General features: G+C 57.7%; 1 protein-coding gene across 1 annotated transcript; it reads left to right on the forward strand.

The window, feature by feature from the left end:
• Nucleotides 1-10375: 10375 nt before the first annotated feature.
• On the forward strand, nt 10376-12878 carry PRLH (prolactin releasing hormone). The gene is made up of 3 exons (XM_045794210.2): nt 10376-10471; nt 11955-12112; nt 12650-12878. Exons 2-3 carry the CDS (start codon nt 12013-12015, stop codon nt 12811-12813), a joined length of 264 nt encoding a protein of 87 aa, XP_045650166.1. The 5' UTR covers nt 10376-10471; nt 11955-12012; the 3' UTR covers nt 12814-12878.
• The last annotated feature ends 5128 nt before the right edge of the window (nt 12879-18006 follow it).

An 18006-nucleotide genomic window follows, 5' to 3' on the forward strand; every position in this document is an offset into this window, starting at 1 on the left:
GTATGTGTGCATGTCTGCACGTGTGTGCGTGCCGGTATGTGTGTGCGTGTGTAAACGTGTGCGTGTGCATTTCTGTGTGTGCGTGTGCGTGCGCACGTTTCTGTGTGTATGTGTGCATGTCTGCATGTGCGTGCGTGTATGCATGTAAGTGTGTGCGTGTGTGCGTGTGCATGTCTGCATGCACGTTTCTGTGTGTATGTGTGCATGTCTGCGCATGCATGTGTGCGTGTATGCATGTATGTGTGTGCGTGTGTGCATGCGTGGATGTGCGCGTGTGCATGTGTGCATGCACGTTTCTGTGTGTATGTGTGCATGTCTGCGCATGCATGCGTCCATGTATGCATGTAAGTGTGTGGGTGTGTGCATGCATGTGCTGTCGGACAAGGAAATCGGGCATTAAGACGAGTGACTGAACTCATGGCCAGCTGACCTCCCCGACCCCCTCGCACCTATTCTGCGGGTTCACCTGTGGTTCGCAGACCAGGAGAAATTCCACTATGGTCAAGGGCAGAGCGAGCGCATGGTGGCGGGTGAGCCTCTGACCGATGTCCAGGGGCAGGCGCGGAGGACCTGCGGGAGAGGCGGGTGCTGGAGCCCTGGACATGCAGGCAGGAGGGTGGGGTCCAGCCTGGCACTGCCGCTGCTGCAGTGACGTCCAGGGGGACAGAGGGCCAGGACCAACTAGTCATGCCTGCTGGCCACCTGCTGTCCGTGCTGTAGGTGAGCTCCAAGGGACAGTCTGGGACTCGCGGTTTCTTCGGGTGTCTCTGGCTCAGCCAGTGTTCAGGGGAGCCCGCTGGGACCCTCGGGGCTGCCTTGGAACAAGTAACCGTAATTGCCCCCCCCAACTGAGCATTGTTACGTGCCTCACAGGAACTCGTGTGTTTAATCCTTGGATTCAATTTAAGCCCACTTTGTAGAGGAGGACACTGAGCCCTGAGTGTGAGGCAGCCCCCCACAGTGAGAAGCTACCATGGGATCCTCTGATACTTTCTAAAGTGACCTTGGGCCAGCTTTAACTTTTTCTCTTAAACTCTCTTAAATGAAATGGGAACCAGAGGCAGATGGAGAAGTGGCACGCGGGAGCCTTAGCTAGTGAGCCCGTCTTCTGCCCTGACGGTGGACAGAGCCCCACCCCACCGCCACGCAGACCCTGGACCGCGAGCTTCACGTGTCCACTGAGCCCAGAACGCAGCCGCCGCAGATATGACGCCGTCCCTGGGCTGGCCCACAGGTTTCAGGAAGCCGCTTTTGGGTCGGTCCGGATGACTGGGCTGCAGCTTATGCTGGGACCTGCAGAAAAGCCAGATCCGATACCCCTTCTCAGGATGGAAGCTGGCTGAGATGCGTGCTCCTGATTCAGTGCCAAACGACAGAAAGCTTCCTACAAATGAAAGGGGATCAGTTTCTTTCTTGGTGCACCTCTCCTTATTCCCAAAGTAAACTGAAGTCTCTGTGAGTTCACAGGAATCAGAGAGACAGTCGCTGGCCCTGGTGTGTCCCCAGGTGTTAATGGAATAGGGACAGTGGGTCCCCCATACTACTCGCTCCTACCCCAGAACCTTATTAGCCATGTTCCTCCACTGCTGATTTGAGGACAGAGAACTTCAGACTCAAACACAGCAGTCTCCTCTGTCAGAGTGGCCTTCTCGGGTCTGTGAAGTGTCGGTGAGCCCGTCAGAGGCACAGCAGGGGCGTTGACCTGCTCTGCGGCACCGCGGGCGCCCTGACAGCATGGGAGGCCCAGTGGTCAGTGCTGACCCGGAACGTCCTCAGCCGGGATGCCCAGGATCGAGTCTCCTTCCCCACCCCCTGCACTGGTCCCTCCGCCCCTCCAGCGCCCTGGGTGTCGAAGCTCGTCTCCGTCCCCATCGAGCCCCCTGGCTTGGGGCAACCGGGGGCTGGAAATGTGGCCAATTCCACCACGTCCTGCAGCAACTCCACGTTACCCATCCAGCCGAACTGGGTCTCACCCCCCCAGCCGTTCATAGTGCCCACTCGTGTCCACTCCAGCCTTCCAGGGGCTCACGCTGTTTTCCTCTCCTTCACCCCCACACTCTGTCAGAGAACCTGGCTGTTTGGAATATTCCACTTGGCTCTTCTCCGTGACGTCTGGAACTTGCTGCTCCCTCGACACACCGGCCCCTCCCTTGATAAACCCAGGCACTTAGTTTCCGACTGTCACATCACTTCGGTGCTGTCTGCGCTCTCGCGTTGGTGGCCCATGGGTTGTTGCTCTGCTGAGACGCTCACTGTGACTTATGAACTCACGTCCCCAGGGAGCATCGGCCGCTCTGGCTGCCATCGTGTGGGGGCAGCCCGAGGAGTCAGGAGGGTCACCACGAGCCCCACTGCTCAGATCCCCCGGCCTTCCAAACAAGCCCCTGGGAACCTTGAGAGGCCTGTCGGTTTGGGGGACCCCATCCAAGGCAGTCCAACCCCGCCTCATTTCTCCAAAGCCCCCGTGCTCCTGCTTCCGCCCCCGGGGACACCTGCCCCGTGTCTAGGCCGAGTCCGCGAGCCTGGCTGCATCTATGAGCTCCCTTGTTGTCTGTGCTACAACAACAGACGTGGGCATTTACCCTCCGACCCCTTACGAGAGGAGCTGGCCGACTCCTGGCCTCTGCCCCTCACTCCTGCAGCAGGGCTGGCCAGGGCTGAACCCAGGCAGCGGCTGGCCAGGGCGAGGGGAGCACACAAGCCTCTCTCGAGTCGGCCCCCACCCCCCCCACCACGCAGCCGCCCTGCCCTCTCCGCAGCCCTCCGCCCCTGCACTACCCGCCCCCACGTGTTCAGAGAGAGGCGTGCCACCCCACACTAGCGCGGTCTTAGCAAACACTGAAGACGTTTCAGGTTGGGGTAGGGGTGGCAGCCCACCCGGATCTCCATGGGTCCCGGGGCTGCTCTCACCAACCATCACAATCCAGGCTGCTTCAAACCAGAAACTGACTCTCCCGCTGTGCCGCAGGCCGGAAGTCCAGAATCGACGTGTCGGCAGCACCCTGCTCCCTCCAGAAGCTCCAGGACACATTCCCTTCTCTGCCTCTTCCAGCCTCGGGGGTCCCCCCATCCTGAGCCTGCGGCTGCATCATTCCGAGCAGCAGCTCCGTCCTCAGAGGCCCTCTGTGTCCATCTCAAGTCTCCCTCTGACCTTCTCTCACGAGGATGCTTATCATAGGATTTAGGACCCATCTCGATTATCCAGGCTGATCTTCGTGTTTGGAGAGTCTCACCCTAATACACGTGCAAGGTTCCAGGAGCCAGGATGAGAGTCTGGGGAGCCACCATCCAACCCGCTCTAGCTAAGCCAGGAAACCTATAATCTGCTGACAGAGTGGAACCCCCCATCCAGACCCTAAAAGAGAGCCCGGAGCTGGCAGACGGGACACTGCACACCCGCGGGGGAGCGGCCTCCTCCCCAGCCTCCCAGGGAGCCCGGGCTCAGGCACGCACTTTGCTTCCGAGCACAGCCGTGAGCACGGGCAACCGGCCTCCCTCTCTGCTCCATCCCGTGGCACAGCCATACCGGTCCCTGTCCTCCTGGCCCGTCTTCATGGACACTCCCCGGTGCCTGTCCTTACTTCACCAATGGCAGACTTAGCGCTCCCTGCCCCACTCAAGGCCGGAGACCCCGTTTCACACAAGTAAACCTCCAGCTCTGCCAGTTCAGGGAAGGGAGACAGGGAAGGGAGACCAGACATGGGCGCCCGGGCACAGAGTGGCCATGGCCAGACGCCCCAGGGCCCAGCCTGCGCCAACACAGCGTAAGAGATTCGGGAACAACAGCTGTGTGCGTGTGACCTCGCCAAGCAGTAACATGGAGGTCAGAGCACAAGACAACCCCATACCTGTGGGGTCCACGGCAGCCAGGGTCCCACCCAGAGAGGGACACGGAGCCACCGGCCTGCCAGTGTTCAGGGGGTCGTCGGGCATGAGTGCCCATCTGCCCCGAGGCAGTGGCCTGTGGACAGCCTAAGGCGCGCACGGCACCAGCGCTCCCCAGGCAGAGAGCGGAGGCTGCCCATGGCTGTAACGCTTAAGCCCCCAAACCACCCACTCCGTGCCAGCCTTTCCAGGGCCAACGCTACTACTCGCGCTCCAGACAGAGCCCTGAGGCTGCGTCCCTGGCTCGGGGGAGGGCTTCCTTGGCAGTCGAACAGGCAGCAGAGACGAGAGTCGGCCTGTGTCCCCAAGGGCTGACCAGGGGAAGCGTTTCCTGCCCCCTGCGAGTGGGACTCTCCCCGGGCTGCTCTCCATTCACTCTCTCACGCAGAGCGAAGGTTCGAGTCCACAGCGCTTTGCTGGGGCGCGGTACCCTGCATCTTCAGGAGATATGGGAGCCCACGCCAACATCTGTCTTCTGGCTCCCCGTAGCCTCAGATAAAATGTGATTTTACATATTCAGGTCCCCGTGCTATCTATAAATTCCACTATTTGGAAGAATTCTCCTGCCCCTTTTGCTGGCAGATGGTCATTTCTGAGACATCCTTCCTGGAAGCTGGATACGGACAGGTCAGGGACCCGCAACGCTGGTGCTCACCCACTTCTAACCAAGACCAAGAGAAGTCGGTGCTTTCATTATGACGACGGATGGATCTTAGAGTCAGCATTGAAAATGTCTCCAGAGGTGGGACACCCGGGTGGCTCTGGATTTCAGCTTAGGTCATGATCTTAGGGTTGTGAGATTGAGCCCTGCATTGGGCTCCATGCAGAGCCTGCTTAGGATTCTCGCTCCCTCTCCCTCTGTGCCTCCCACCCACCCCCGCTCGCTCGCTCTCTTAAAAAAACAAAACAAAAAAACTTAAAACTTCTCCAGAGTTTCATCCTCCGACAGTCTTCTTCCTCAGGGAGAAGAGGAAAAGCTTCACGAGGAGCTGAGTGCATGGCTCTCGGAAGATCCCTCAGAGTTTCCAGTGAGCCCGGAGTGGGCAGCGGGGGCCAGTCTGCTCAGATCAGCTCGTGTGTGACACGTTGCGGTCCAGGCCCCGACACCCACGGCACGCCCGGCTCCCGGCAGATGGCTGGGGAAATACGCAGCCTCCAGGCTGTCCCTGGCGCATCAGGCCTCACGCCAACCCCAGGTCAGAGCTCCTCCACCAGGGTGACACAGCAAGCCGTGATTTCTGTAGGTCTCCGAAGCACGCTGTGGAAGAGCCCGCTTCACAGGGCCCACATTACCCACCACAGAGACACGATAGGATTCTCGTGTGCTGGCTTTCTGATCCCCCGGCGCTTGGCATCCGGCACGCGGCTGGGCAGAGTGACCTGTACGCATGCCCGCAAGGTCCACGGCACCAAAGCTGTTTTTTGCACAGAATTATTATGACCTATGAGCTCTCTTGGCGTTTTGTGGGGAAGGAAACAGAAAATGTGGACAAGCTAAAGCAACAAGAACAGTCAGCATCATCTCTCAACCAGCAGCCTGTCCATCCCTCCAGGCATCTGTCCGTATATCCTCTTTCAACTCGAAACTCCTGCAGGTGAACGCACAGGCGAGGAGGTGAAGCCCCCACCCCGGTTGTAACCTGCACAGCTGGGGCTTCTCAGGAAAAAGCCGGCTCCGGAAAGAAGGGTTTTACCCGCTCCTGCTGTCCGATTCCCCTGCAGACACCTCCCGCGAAGTCTGCCCACAGACAGCCTCGCGGGTAGCTGAGGAAGCCAGGTGCCCTCAGACCACCCCAGGACTTCCACACCTGCAGCTCCGCCGCACCCGGGCTCAGAATCCCAAGGCAAGGGTCATGCTGGAGAAAGTAGCATTTGACTACATCCCTGCAAACACATAACAGTCTGTGATGGTCAACTATGTGCCACCTTGGCTGGGTCATGGTGCTCTGATGCTTGGCCAAACACCAGTCTAGATGTTGCTGTGACAATATTTTTTAGATGTGATTAACATCTACAATTAGCAGCCTTTGAGTAAAGCAGATTCTCCTCCCTAATGTGGGTGGGCCTCGTCCAATCAGGCAAAGGTCTTAAGCAAGAAAGGTCTTCCAAGAGGGAATCCTACTCCAGGACGGCCTTCCAACTCCAGCTGCAACATCATCTCTTCCCAGGGTCCTCAGCCCGTGATCTTGCCCTGTAGATTTCAGACTTGCCAGCCCCACAATCCCATGAACCAGTTCCTCGAATCTCTCTCTTACACACACACACACACACACACACACACACTATTGGTGCCATTTCTCTGGAGGAAACTGACTCACGCACAGTTCCCACATAAGAGCTGTGTCTAATATTTCCCACACTGGAAACTCAGAAACCAGTTGGGTGGGAGTCACGTGCAAGTGTTGGAGAACACCATTTCCGTTGACCACAAGTACGATGCCAAGTTCCCAGAGCCACTGCCTCTTGGGGCAAGAAGATGCTCCCACCGCTGCTTGTCTTTCACTAAAACCTGATCTCAGCTCTCGGGAACTTCGCTTCCCACATGACACATACTTGGGAAACCGCTTTCTAACTTAAAGATGAGTCCTTTAAAATGTTCTCAAGAATTTGTATTTTTAGTGGGCAGAAGACATGGACAGACCTTCATAGAAGAAGACATACAAACGGCCAACAGACACATGAAAAAATGTTCAACATCACTTGGCATCAGGGAAATACAAATCAAAACCACGATGAGATACCACCTCACACCAGTCAGAGTGGCTAAAATTAACAAGTCAGGGAACAACAGATGTTGGGGAGGATGCGGAGAAAGGGGAACCCTCTTCCACTGTTGGTGGGAATGCAGGCTGGTGCAGCCACTCTGGAAAACAGTATGGAGCTTCCTCCAGAAGCTGAAAATAGAGCTGCTCTACAGCCCAGCAATTGCACTATTGGGTATTTACCCCAAAGTTACAAATGCAGTGATCCGAAGGGGCATCCGCACCCCAATGCTTATAGAAGCAATATCCACAATAGCCAAACCTGGAAAGAGCCCAGACGTCCATCGACAGATGAATGGATAAAGAAGATGTGGTGTATATTCAATGGAATATTACTCAGCCATCAAAAAGAATGAAATCTTGCCATCCGCAACAACGTGGATGGAACTAGAGGGTGTTATGCTAAGCGAAATAGGTCAGAGAGACAAATACCATATGATTTCGCTCATATGTGGAATTTCAGAAACAAAACAGATGAACACAGGGGAAGGGAGGGAAAAATAAAACAAGACGAAAACAGAGAGGGAGACAAACCATAAGAGACTCTGAATCATGGGAAACAAACTGAGGGTTGCTGGAGGGGGGTCCAGGGGCATGGGGTCACTTGGGGTTGGGCATTCAGGAGGGCACGTGATGTAAAGAGCACTGGGTGTTCTATGCAACTGATGAATCACTGACCTCTACCTCTGAAACTAATAATACACCATCTGTTAATTAAATTAATTTGAAATAAATTGTTTTTTTAAAAAGAGTTCGGATTTTCAGAAGCCTTCTAGGTCAGGAGCAGCTTTGCCACTGACCGAAGCCCCCCCCCCCCCCCGCCACGGCCACTCTGCTGCTAGGACTCTGGTGACTCCCAGTCCCCGAGGCTACCTCTTCCCATCAGACTGTGCACGTCTTTCTGGGCCTCCAGAAGGATCCCATATTTAAGACGCACAGGCCAAAGTCACAGGACAAGTTTCTTCTAGAAATAAGCACCAGAAAGAAGTATTTCATCAGTCACTCTTCACACTTACAGGGCCCTGCATCCGTTTCCTGGGGCTGACGTCACACAGGGCCGCAAGCAAAGTGGCTAAGGACAACTGAAATTTACTCTCTCACAGTTCAGGAGGCCGGAAGTCCAAGTTCAAGCTGCCAACAGTGCCAGTTCCTTCCGGAAGCTCTGTGTCATCCTCCGCCCCAGCTCCTGGTAGCTGCCACCAGTCCTTGGCTTGTGGCCACGTCGCTCCTGTCTGTAATTCTGTCTTTGTACACCTTCCCCTGATGTGTCTCTGTGTGTCTGTCCTCTTCTTATAAGGACCCTAGTGACTGCATTCAGGGCCCATCTCACTCCAGCATGAACTCATCTCAATCTGATTACATCTGCAAAAACCCAATTTCCAAATAAGATCACATTCTGACCACATCGGGGTGGACATGAATTTTGGAAGGACACTATTCAATCCATTGCACCATTACGGTCCAAAAACCAGACCCCAAAACAGCCACCCATCATCATGCAACGTGCTAAGTAAGCCTGGAGACCCACCTTGTTGAGGGTAGAAGCTCAAAGATTTCAAAACCATCGAGTTCATCCCAAAAAGTGGCATCCTCTTAGTCATGCTAATGTGAAGGACAAGAAGGGGTGAGTTGCTCATGAGGGTCCTTCAATGTGGGGCTCCTTTAATTGCAAGGAGCAGAATCCCCTCAAACCAGCCCAGGTGAGATAGGGAGATATGAGATGCACATGGCACTTTCCTTCAGGACACCGGGAACCCAAGACCCACCCTCAGGAAGGGCAGGGCTAAGGGGGCTCCGGGGCAGCCGGGCCCTTGTGACCTCTCTGAGGGGTCCCTCATGACCATGAACCGCTCAGCAGACTTTTCAACAGGCGGCCCCGGCGGCCTCTGCAGCCCCCGTCCTGACTGTCCCCTGCAGTGGTCATAGTTCATGGTGGCAGACACAGAGACAGTGCGCGTAGGGCCACGTGCATCCCAGACGCTGGCGACCCAGGGTGGGGCTGCCAGATCCCCATGAGAACCCCCGCCCCCAACTAGCAGGGGGAGCTGGTCATTTGATCCCGCACATGGGTCACTGCGACCTCGCGCATTTGGGCTTCAGAAACCAGGCTGCGGTCTCTCCATGAGGGTCGGAGGGCCTCCCTCTATGCGCCCGCACCCATAATGAGTCACCTGCCGGCTAGACATCCAGGGGCAGCCGACGGCAGCCCGGGGCCCAATCCAGCTGGGCAAGGGCACTTAGCTGAAAAGGGAGGATTCACTACGACACACTCACATGCACATGCACGCACACGCATGTTCACGTACAGAAGCATGCACACGCATACACACGCACACGTGCACACGCATGCCCACGCATCCACACTCACGCATGTGCACACGCACGCTCCCACTGTGATGGCCAGGAAGCTGCCCACGGCTCCCGTGGTCTCAGTTCCTATTGTGCCAGGGGGCCCTGGGACTGCGCACACATCTGTGGGGACCACCCAGGGGACCCCCTTCAGACAGACCACACCCTACGAGAGGGTCCTGCATCACCATCACTACTCTTCACCAGGAGCGCCGGCAGCTTTGACCACAGCTGACCCAGAATTCTGGCAGAATCCAGCCCCAGTGTCCTTACCCCGCAGCCCAGGGTAGAAGCCCCGCACCTGCCCTCCACCCCCGTGCTCCTTACGCTGCCCCTCACCTGTGCCCCCGGACCCCCGATAGCCCAGGGAGCCCCAGAACCTTCATCGCCAGGAACGGGCAGCCGTGGGGCAGGGGAGAAGCCCGTGGGACCAATCCCCTGAGGGCCAGGCACAGCCCTGAAGCTTTCCTAGAAGCCCGACAGAGGCATGACGTGGGGGTTGTCCCCCCACACTCATCCAAGAGGAGCCACCAGGAGCCCTCTTCCCCAGGATGGGCTCCTTAAGACCGCACCGCAACCGCGCGTATGTGACCTTCGCGTCCTCTGCAATTATTCAGAATACGAGGAGTCCGGTTCTTCAGCCCCAGGTAGAGCGCACGTACCATACAGCTTTTTTAAATGGCATAAATACAGATTTTTTTTAACAACTCGAGGGCGTGATTGTGGAATGAAAGCCATGAGATTTAAAATGTGCATGTCCAGGGAATGTACCCAGACAATGTGTGGGGGGTTACCCCACTAGAAGGAGATACGTCACACGTGCTGAATGACTGGCTTCCTCGACATGATCAGTGCTTTTTTCCCCTCATTTCCCCTATGTGCTACATTCTTCCCAAATGTATATAAATTGCTTTTATAATAAAAAACAAATTTGTTTATAATAAAAATGAATGTATTTGTTTTATAACAGTAACGAACTTGCTAGTTCTACACATTAATCGTGAAGACTGTGGAAGGCCTAGGAAAAAGCATCTTGCAGTCACAGGAATAGGACGAGGCTGGTCTCCGTGGCACCTGGCAGGGACTGAGGGCAGCGAAGCCGTGCCTGGCCGGGCGGCTCCTGCCACCTCGCCGCGGTTGCAGCGGGCCCCGAGGGCGGCGTAGACGTTGCCGTCAGCCCAAGGGCCAGCGTGAAGAAGGAAGGCTAATGTGTTTTAAAACCACTCGACCCAAATGCAATTATATAACCCAGGAAGGGACAAATCACGTCGCTGATGAGTTTTTAAAAAAATAGAAGAAAGAAAAAAAAACGCGGAGACTCTGTCCTGATGCCGCCCTGGAAGGGAGCGGGAGGCAGAGAGGGGCATCTGGGGGGTGGGCTGCTTCCTCCTCGGGTTATAAAAGGGGGTGAGCTGGCTCTGCCTGGGCCACCACTGCGCCGCCGCACACTGGCCACCGCCCCGTGGGGACCCACGGTGAGTACCTCTCGCGCTCTTTCCCTGTGCTCCTTCCTTCCCGGTCCATCTCCTCCCTGGCGGGGGGGTGGGTGCTTCCTGCAGACTGCCCGGAGCCCCCCATGCTCAAGCGTGGTCCGCGGTGGAGACAACGGGCCTAGTTGTCCCATGCAACCCCTCTGGGAATGCATACCGGGAAGCCCAAAGGTCCGGCGGCAAGAATCTCCCGCAGGCAGGGAAGCAGGTCCTCGGGACCGGGAGCCGGGCGCTGCCAACCTCTCCTACGACACCAACCACCTGGCGTGGGGCCCGCCCAGAGGGACGAGAAAGAGCCCAGGTGGTCTGGATGGATCTCTTTGTTTCCCTGCTTCATGCTGGCACCTCCATTTCCTGCAGACTGGGGGTCCCCACCTGGTCTGGGACACCACAACGGGCCTTTAAAATGGAGAGAGGTGGGTATTTTAAATCACTCAGACCACGAGCACTTTCCATGGGGCTCGGACAGCCTGGAAAGTCAAGGTCAGCAGAGGGGATCCTCCCTGAAGCAGACGAGGATCCCGGGCGTCCTCCAAGTGCCAAGGGTGCGGGCACCTGCGGGCGGGGTGCCAGGTCTGCTGACGGACGCTGCTTAGGCAGCTCGGCGCCTCTACTCCAGCAGGTAACGAGGACTTTCTGGGTGCCTCTGCTGCCCACAGCCCTCTGCTCCTGCCGTGCCCCGCGCGTGGCGGGGGGTCCTGCTGCATGAGATCAGGTCCCACCATGACGAGGGCGAGTTCTCTTGTAAGGACAGAGGACTGACTCCCCTGCGCTCCCCGGCTGCTGCCTGCCCTGTGGGGGCGTCCAGAGGTCCTGGGCTCAAGGAGGGAAAGAAGCCTGCACAGGGGTCCCAGCCCATGAGCCTGGCGCAGGCACGACACACCCCACCCCCAGCCATGTCTGGGGTAGGCAAATCACCCCCTGCAGCAACCCCAGGCTCCTTGGGACCAGCTCCCCACAACCTGCTGCCCCCCGCCCCGTCTGGTGCACAGCACACACAGGGTACGGAGAGCTCCCATCCCTCCGGTTCCCTAACACAGACAGACAGACAGACAGACAGACCAAGGCACTTCCAAGACAGCCCACCTCTCTGCACCCACCACTTATACATCTCCCGGATCCTTCCCAGGACAGAGGGTCGGTGCGACGTGTCTGACACACACGTGATGGCCTCACATAACGCTCACTGGACAGAGGACAGAATGAGGTCCCAGGATGAGGGCGACGGACTTTGGGAAGAGCCACGTTTGCCTGCTAGATATGCACGCCCGGGCCACTCCGGCACAGAGCAGAGGAGTGCGCAGGGCAGTGTGGCCGCACACACATGCACTCACACGTGCGCACACTTGTGCACACCGGTACACACACGTACACACACACACACAGTGCCCACATCGTCCAGGGCGGCCACCTTGGTGAGCGCACACCTTCACGTGTGCATAACATCGCTCCTGCCCTTCTGCCCCAGGCTGTGCCCTCCCGTGCGGGATCCCACCTCAAGCGGGGCCTGAGCGAGGAGCCGGGTGATGAAGGCTTTGCAGGCCTGGCTCGTGTGCCTGCTGCTGCTGGGCCTGGCCCTGAAGGGGGCCGCCGGCCAAGCCCACCAGCATTCCATGGAGATCCGCAGTGAGTGGCCGGACCCCGGGTGTCAGCCTCCCTCATCCGCCCCCCCTCCACCCCCAGGGGCCTGGCCAGGGGTACCGGCCTTGCTAAGTGCCTCCGCTCTGGGAGGGCCGTGGCCTGCTGTTTGCCAGGCCTTTCCACAGAGTGGCCCTGTCACCTGCTCCCCGGTGCCCCTGCCCCTACGCAGCACACAGTGGAGGGGCTCACTTCCCTCAGGGTGGCCCAGAGCTGGCTTTTCCTACCCCTGGCCCAAGAACCTGGGAGGGGGTGAGGGGAGAAAGGGGTTGCTGGGGAGTTTGAATTCCCATTTCCCGAAGCTCCCCACCACCCAGCCCTGGCCCCACCACACCCTCTGGGTGTCCCTGCTTGCAGGTGGGTCCCAGCATGGCCTGGGCATGTGGGCAGCAGTGAGCTGGGACCCTGCGTGGGGAGCGCTGTGCATGTGCCCTGGGCTCTGCCACCCGCGGGAGCACATGGCACATGCGTGCCAGGGGACGCACCGCCCACACCCATGCCCTGCTCCTGCTCTTTCCTCCCCAGCCCCCGACCTCGATCCTGCCTGGTACACGGGCCGCAGAATCAGGCCTGTGGGCCGCTTCGGCCGGAGAAGAGCGGCCCTGGGGGACGCAGCGAAGCCGAGCCTCTGGCACCAGCCCGCCTGCTTCCCCCTGCAAGGAGGCGCCCAGCCCGCCCAGGATGGGTGACAGCCCAGCCCACGGAGGAGTAACTCCAGGAGCCATCCCCCAGCCTCCCCCCAACCATGGGCTACTTCCCCTTCGATCCTAATAAAAGCAGCTGGCCTGGCTTAGGGGCGTATTTGTCGTGGCCACATGGGAGCCGTTTGTCCTCACGGGATGTTAGTCTGGAAGGACACTCAGGGCCCAGCAGCCCAGAGCCACCATGATTTGCCCGAAGGCACCCTGCACTGAGTAAGGGAGCTGGGGCCTTCCGGGGTTACCTGCAGCCCATTGTGCCCTCCACCCAGGCCACTCCGAGTGGCCGCCCAGGCTGCACACTGCACCACCCCGTGCAGGAGACCCCCAGGGGAGGGCAGCACAGCCCCTCAGCCTGACTTGTCCTTCTCTGAGCCCAGTCCCTTTCACCTCCCTTGTTGGCACTCGGAGGAGAAAGAGAACCGTGAGCTGCTTGTTTCTGATCAATAGCAGGAGACTTGAACCTCAATGAACGACAGTGTGTCCCTTTACCGCCTGTTTCAAATTGCACCAAAATGTCCCCATGTCCTGCCTCTGACCCAGCACCTAAGCCCACCCCTTAACTCTGAGACTCAGTTTCCACATCTGAACACCCCAGGACAGTACGGCTCATTCCACAGCGCAGGCAGGCCCAGCACCTGCTTGCAGGCCAACACGGTGTGGCTGTTCAGTGTAGACCCCTTCCCCAAGGCCCTCTCCAACCCATTGTGCGGGAAGGAGGGCAGTAGGGACAGGCTTTTCCAGTTAGTTCCACGCCCAGAGCCCATGGGCCTCTGACTGCCCCCTGTTTGCAGGGTCTCAGGAGCCCACCCTGACGACAGGACTTCTGCCGGTCCACACTCAGGAGGCCCCAGAGCAGGCCTGCAGGACCCCAGACCCCAGCTGTCCCTGCTCCAGTTCAAGGGGGTCTATGGCTCCGCAGACATCGAGAGGAGGCAGAGCTGCCCCAACTCCCCAGCCCCAGGGAGGCCCCAGGGAGGCCCCGGGGAGGGCAGAGGTCAGCTCCTCCTAGGGAAGAGGCCCTGCTACTGGGCACCTCCCCAGGGTGGAGTGAGCGTGGGGACAGGAGGGACCAGGACCGTGCCCAGGGTAGGCAGGTGCTGGCCCAGGCCTGGAAGCACGGGCAGCCAGGAAAACAGTCCGGCACGTCCTCAGAAAGCTACGCATAGAGTCGCCACATGGCCCCTAGCACTGCCGCATACGTCCCCGAAAGGTGTTCAAACAAATATTTACACAGAACTGCTCACAGCGGCACAATTCACAACAGGCGGACAGGTAGAAGCAGCCCGAGGACCCATCAACAGATGAACAGGGAAACCAGATGTGGTCCAGCCACACTGTGGGTTATGATTCAGCCGTAAAAGAGGACCAAGTTTGGCTGAATGCTACAGTTTGGGTCCTTGCAAACGTGATGCTGAGTGGAAAAAGCCAGACACAGAAGCCCACACACGGCATGACCGGATCTACACGAAAGCCGCAGAAAAGAGACCTTGCTGGTTGTCAGGGTAACCGCTTAACGGTGGGCTTTGCTCTGCAGAGAGGAAAACGTCCTGGAACGAGACTTAGGTAGTGTTTGCAGAACACCATGAATGTGCTAACACCACTGACTTGCACACTTTTTGAGAAAAGAGTTCCCAGCTCAGGGTGGGTCTCAGGGCAACACAGCAGCGTGGGGACGTCAGCCCCAGGACACTGGAACCTCTTCTGAGCGCCAGACGGATGAAGAGGCAGGAACTTTTATGTTTCCTACAACTTAGCATGAAAATTTTCAAACACACAAGAAAGTTCAAAAAGTAGCCTGATGAGCCTCCCCGTACCCTCCCCTTAGATTCAACAATTATTACGGCATTTCTCTCTCTCACTCCCTCTCTGTCTCCCCTCCCATTTGGAAGTAAGTTGTAGACATCGTGACATTTCCCCTAGATGTTTCCGCATGTTTCTTCTCAAAATAAGGATGGTCTCCTGCATAGCCATAAAATTATTGTGCCTAAAACATTGTCAAACATGCATAACGTCATCTAGTTTCTAGTCCGTATTCAAAAATCCCCAAGTATGGCCGGAAAGTCTTGGCTGTCTTTTTCCTTCCTTTTTTTTTGAAACCAGGCTGCAATCTAAATTCCCTGGTGCATTAGGTCTCGCTCATCAGCCCCTGACCTTATTTTGTCGTGACATTGACTATCACAAGAGCCCAGCACATTCTCCTGTGGAATGAGCCCATGTGATGTGTGCAGTGTCCCCCGGAGGGCTGTTACCTTGTGCCTGTTCTGTCCCCGCACTTCCTGCGGTCTGAGAGGGAGATCCAGGGCCTCAGCCGGATTCGGTTACTCACCGGGGACCCCAGGGCTCTGTGTCCCCTCTATCACACCTCATCTGATGGACAGTCCAGGCCCTGCTCGGACAGACGCTGGGGCTGACCCCCCCCCCCACAGAGGCGGATCTCAACTATAAGGGGCTTTCCTGTCTTTTGCCGTGTGCCCGAGGCAGCAGCCAGTTTACCCAGAGCCCCCCGCCTGTGATACAAGCACCCACTGGACATCCCTGCTGGGAGCACATGACCTCACCGGGGGGTCACACAGAGGAGATTTTCTAATTCCTTCCACATTTATTAGCTGGATTCTTCTAAAGGAGGTATCCCCCCTCCTCTCTCTCTCTCTGTGCAACACTTACAAATAATTTCGGATGCTCAGATGGTCCTCAGTTTGGCCAGTGGGAGCCCCAGGAAGAGGGTACATTTTTTTAAGCAGGCTCCACACCCAGCATGGAGCCCGACGCGGGGCCCGAGCTCACAACCCTGAGATCACGACCTGAACTGAGATCAAGAGTCGGACGTGGACGGCTCAACCGACTGAGCCACCCAGGTGCCCCGGGAATAAATTTTAGAACAAGAAGAATGGGTCCCTGAGTCAGGCCCTCTGGGCTCTTAAAAACAAAATGCAAACATTTGAAGATCGAATTGGCCTTGTTAAGCCAGGGGCAGGAGCCAGTCTGACGGGCGCAGAGGAGCTCTGCCAATGGGCAGAAAAGGAAAGCTTTTTAAAGGCAGAGAGAAGGCGCCTTTTTTTTTTTTTTAAGGAATTTATTAGCGTTGTTTAGGCAAGGTCGCCCTAGTAAAGGGTCGGGGTCCTCCAGAGGGCTGCCTCCAGGAAATTCCAGCGTGGCAGGTTAAAGGTCACATTCCAGAGGGGGTGGAAAGTGCAGTTGGGCTAAGGAGTAAATCCGGCCTTACTGCTCCGTAACATAGTGGCACCATTATGGCCTCGTGGTTTTCCTTCTGACAGCGCGAAGGGGACTCTTCCAGGGCAGTTGGAGGACACACCTCCAGCAGAAACAGGAGACAGGGAAGGGGCACGGTCACGGGTAGGTCAGCAGGGTTCCTCCGAGGGGCCTCCTGCCCCCACCACCTGCACGGGTGCGCAACCCCCCAGCTCCAGAGAGGAGCCAGGTCCAAACTCAGGCTGGGCAGGGCTGGAGCAGCGTCCCAGGCGGCTGGCAGGACGGGGGCTCCCAGGCTGGCCTCCCTCGGGACCCGAGGCCAGTGTAGACCTGGAGGTGGCATTCCTGGCAGTCTTCACAGGGAGTGCATTTCTCTGCGTGCCCCATGCCCACTGCCCCCCACCCCCAGTCACAGATTCCGGATGCAGTGAGATGAGGTGGGCAAAGCATGGCGCAGAGAACCTTCCCTGAACACCTGCCAGGTGTGGGGGAGGCTGGTTCGGAGAGCCTGCCTTTCCTTCACACCTCAGCGGAAGGAACAATTTCTACCCTCTTGTTGGACACACATTCGTTGGCACCTGGCGTGTGTCACATGCTGTACCAGGCACCGAGCACCCCACAGAAAGAAGGACAGACCCTCTGCCCTTGGGGCCCTTCCCCCGCCTTGCCGGAATATTAGGTTCACCTGGGAGGGCTCAAAACACCCAGGGCCCAAGCTGCACTGCAGACCGATCTAACCAGAGCCTGTGGTGGGCGAGGGGCGCTGCAGGCAGAGGCTCCCAGGTGACTCCAAGGCAGGGTTGAGCCGCCTGCCTGGAGGAGAGGGTGAGGAGAAATCATATCCTGGGGGATGGGGAGCCTGAGCTCCAGAAGCGTAATGCACCCTATCAGTGTAGGGCCGCTATGGAAGGATGCCTGGGGGAATCCGGCCAAGGGTGTGTTTTAATAATACATTCTAACACCGTGATACTAGCTTGACAAAACGGGAGGGAATAGGCATAGATACGTGGGCATCCTACACACATCATCCTATTTCCCTACTTCCTGTTGCGTCAATCAACTCATCGGAAATTTCTCTGAAAGCCTGGCATCTAGCAGAGCGAATGAGGGGGACCCTGTGCCCTGGAGCAGTGGGGTTTGCCCTGAGTGGTGCTGGAGCGCCATCTCGTGGCCAGGAGCGACCTCGGCCTCCTGCTGCGTCCAAGGTGGGTCCCACCAGGTGGGCACAGGGGGTCCCCAGCCCTGCTGCGGTCGGGGGGGGGGGGGAGCACAAGACACAGCCTGGCACCCCAGGGACTCACCCCACATACTTCACCTACGCGGGAATATCCATATGAAACATCGTGCCACTTGACCACATCAGAAACTCTCACCCATGAAGTTGTTAAGAAACAAAACGGCATGAGTGGAAATCTGGGTAGCAGGCCCTCTCAGACGCTTTACTTCTGTATTTATCCTTTAGCTTTTCTGGGAGATCATGACAAAAGAAGCCTTGTGAAATCTGCGCTTGCCTGGAAAGACACATGAGGAGCTCCTTCAGAAGACACACCAGGAAGGCCTGGGTACGTGCTGTCCCCACCTCCCCAGATCAGAGCTCGCTCGGTCTGCCCAGGCCCAGCTCCCTCCAGCGGGGATCGAGTTTGGAAGGCAGGGGGTCCCAGGCCTGCTGATGAGGGAGGGACCAGGGGCCAGAAGGTAGGAGGGAGCCTGGGGTGACCTTTGGTGGGGTACAGCCACACTGAGACGGGTCCTCAGCTGGACGGGTCCTCGCCAAGGCCCGGCTGCATCCTGGTCAGTCCAGGGCTCCCCATCTGCTGGTCCCCAACCAAATGTCCAGGCCCACGGCTGGGCTGATGGGCCCATGTAGGGTGGACGCGAGCAGAGAACCAGTCCAGAGGAACCCCTGGAAATGCTGGCACACCCTTCGTGGACGTCAAGAGTTCAGCGTCAACGTGAAAGGATGCTTTACAC

This window comes from Ursus americanus, chromosome 1 (assembly GCF_024610735.1).
Source record: "Ursus americanus isolate L20-20 chromosome 1, mUrsAme1.1.p, whole genome shotgun sequence".
NCBI classification, from domain to species: domain Eukaryota; kingdom Metazoa; phylum Chordata; class Mammalia; order Carnivora; family Ursidae; genus Ursus; species Ursus americanus.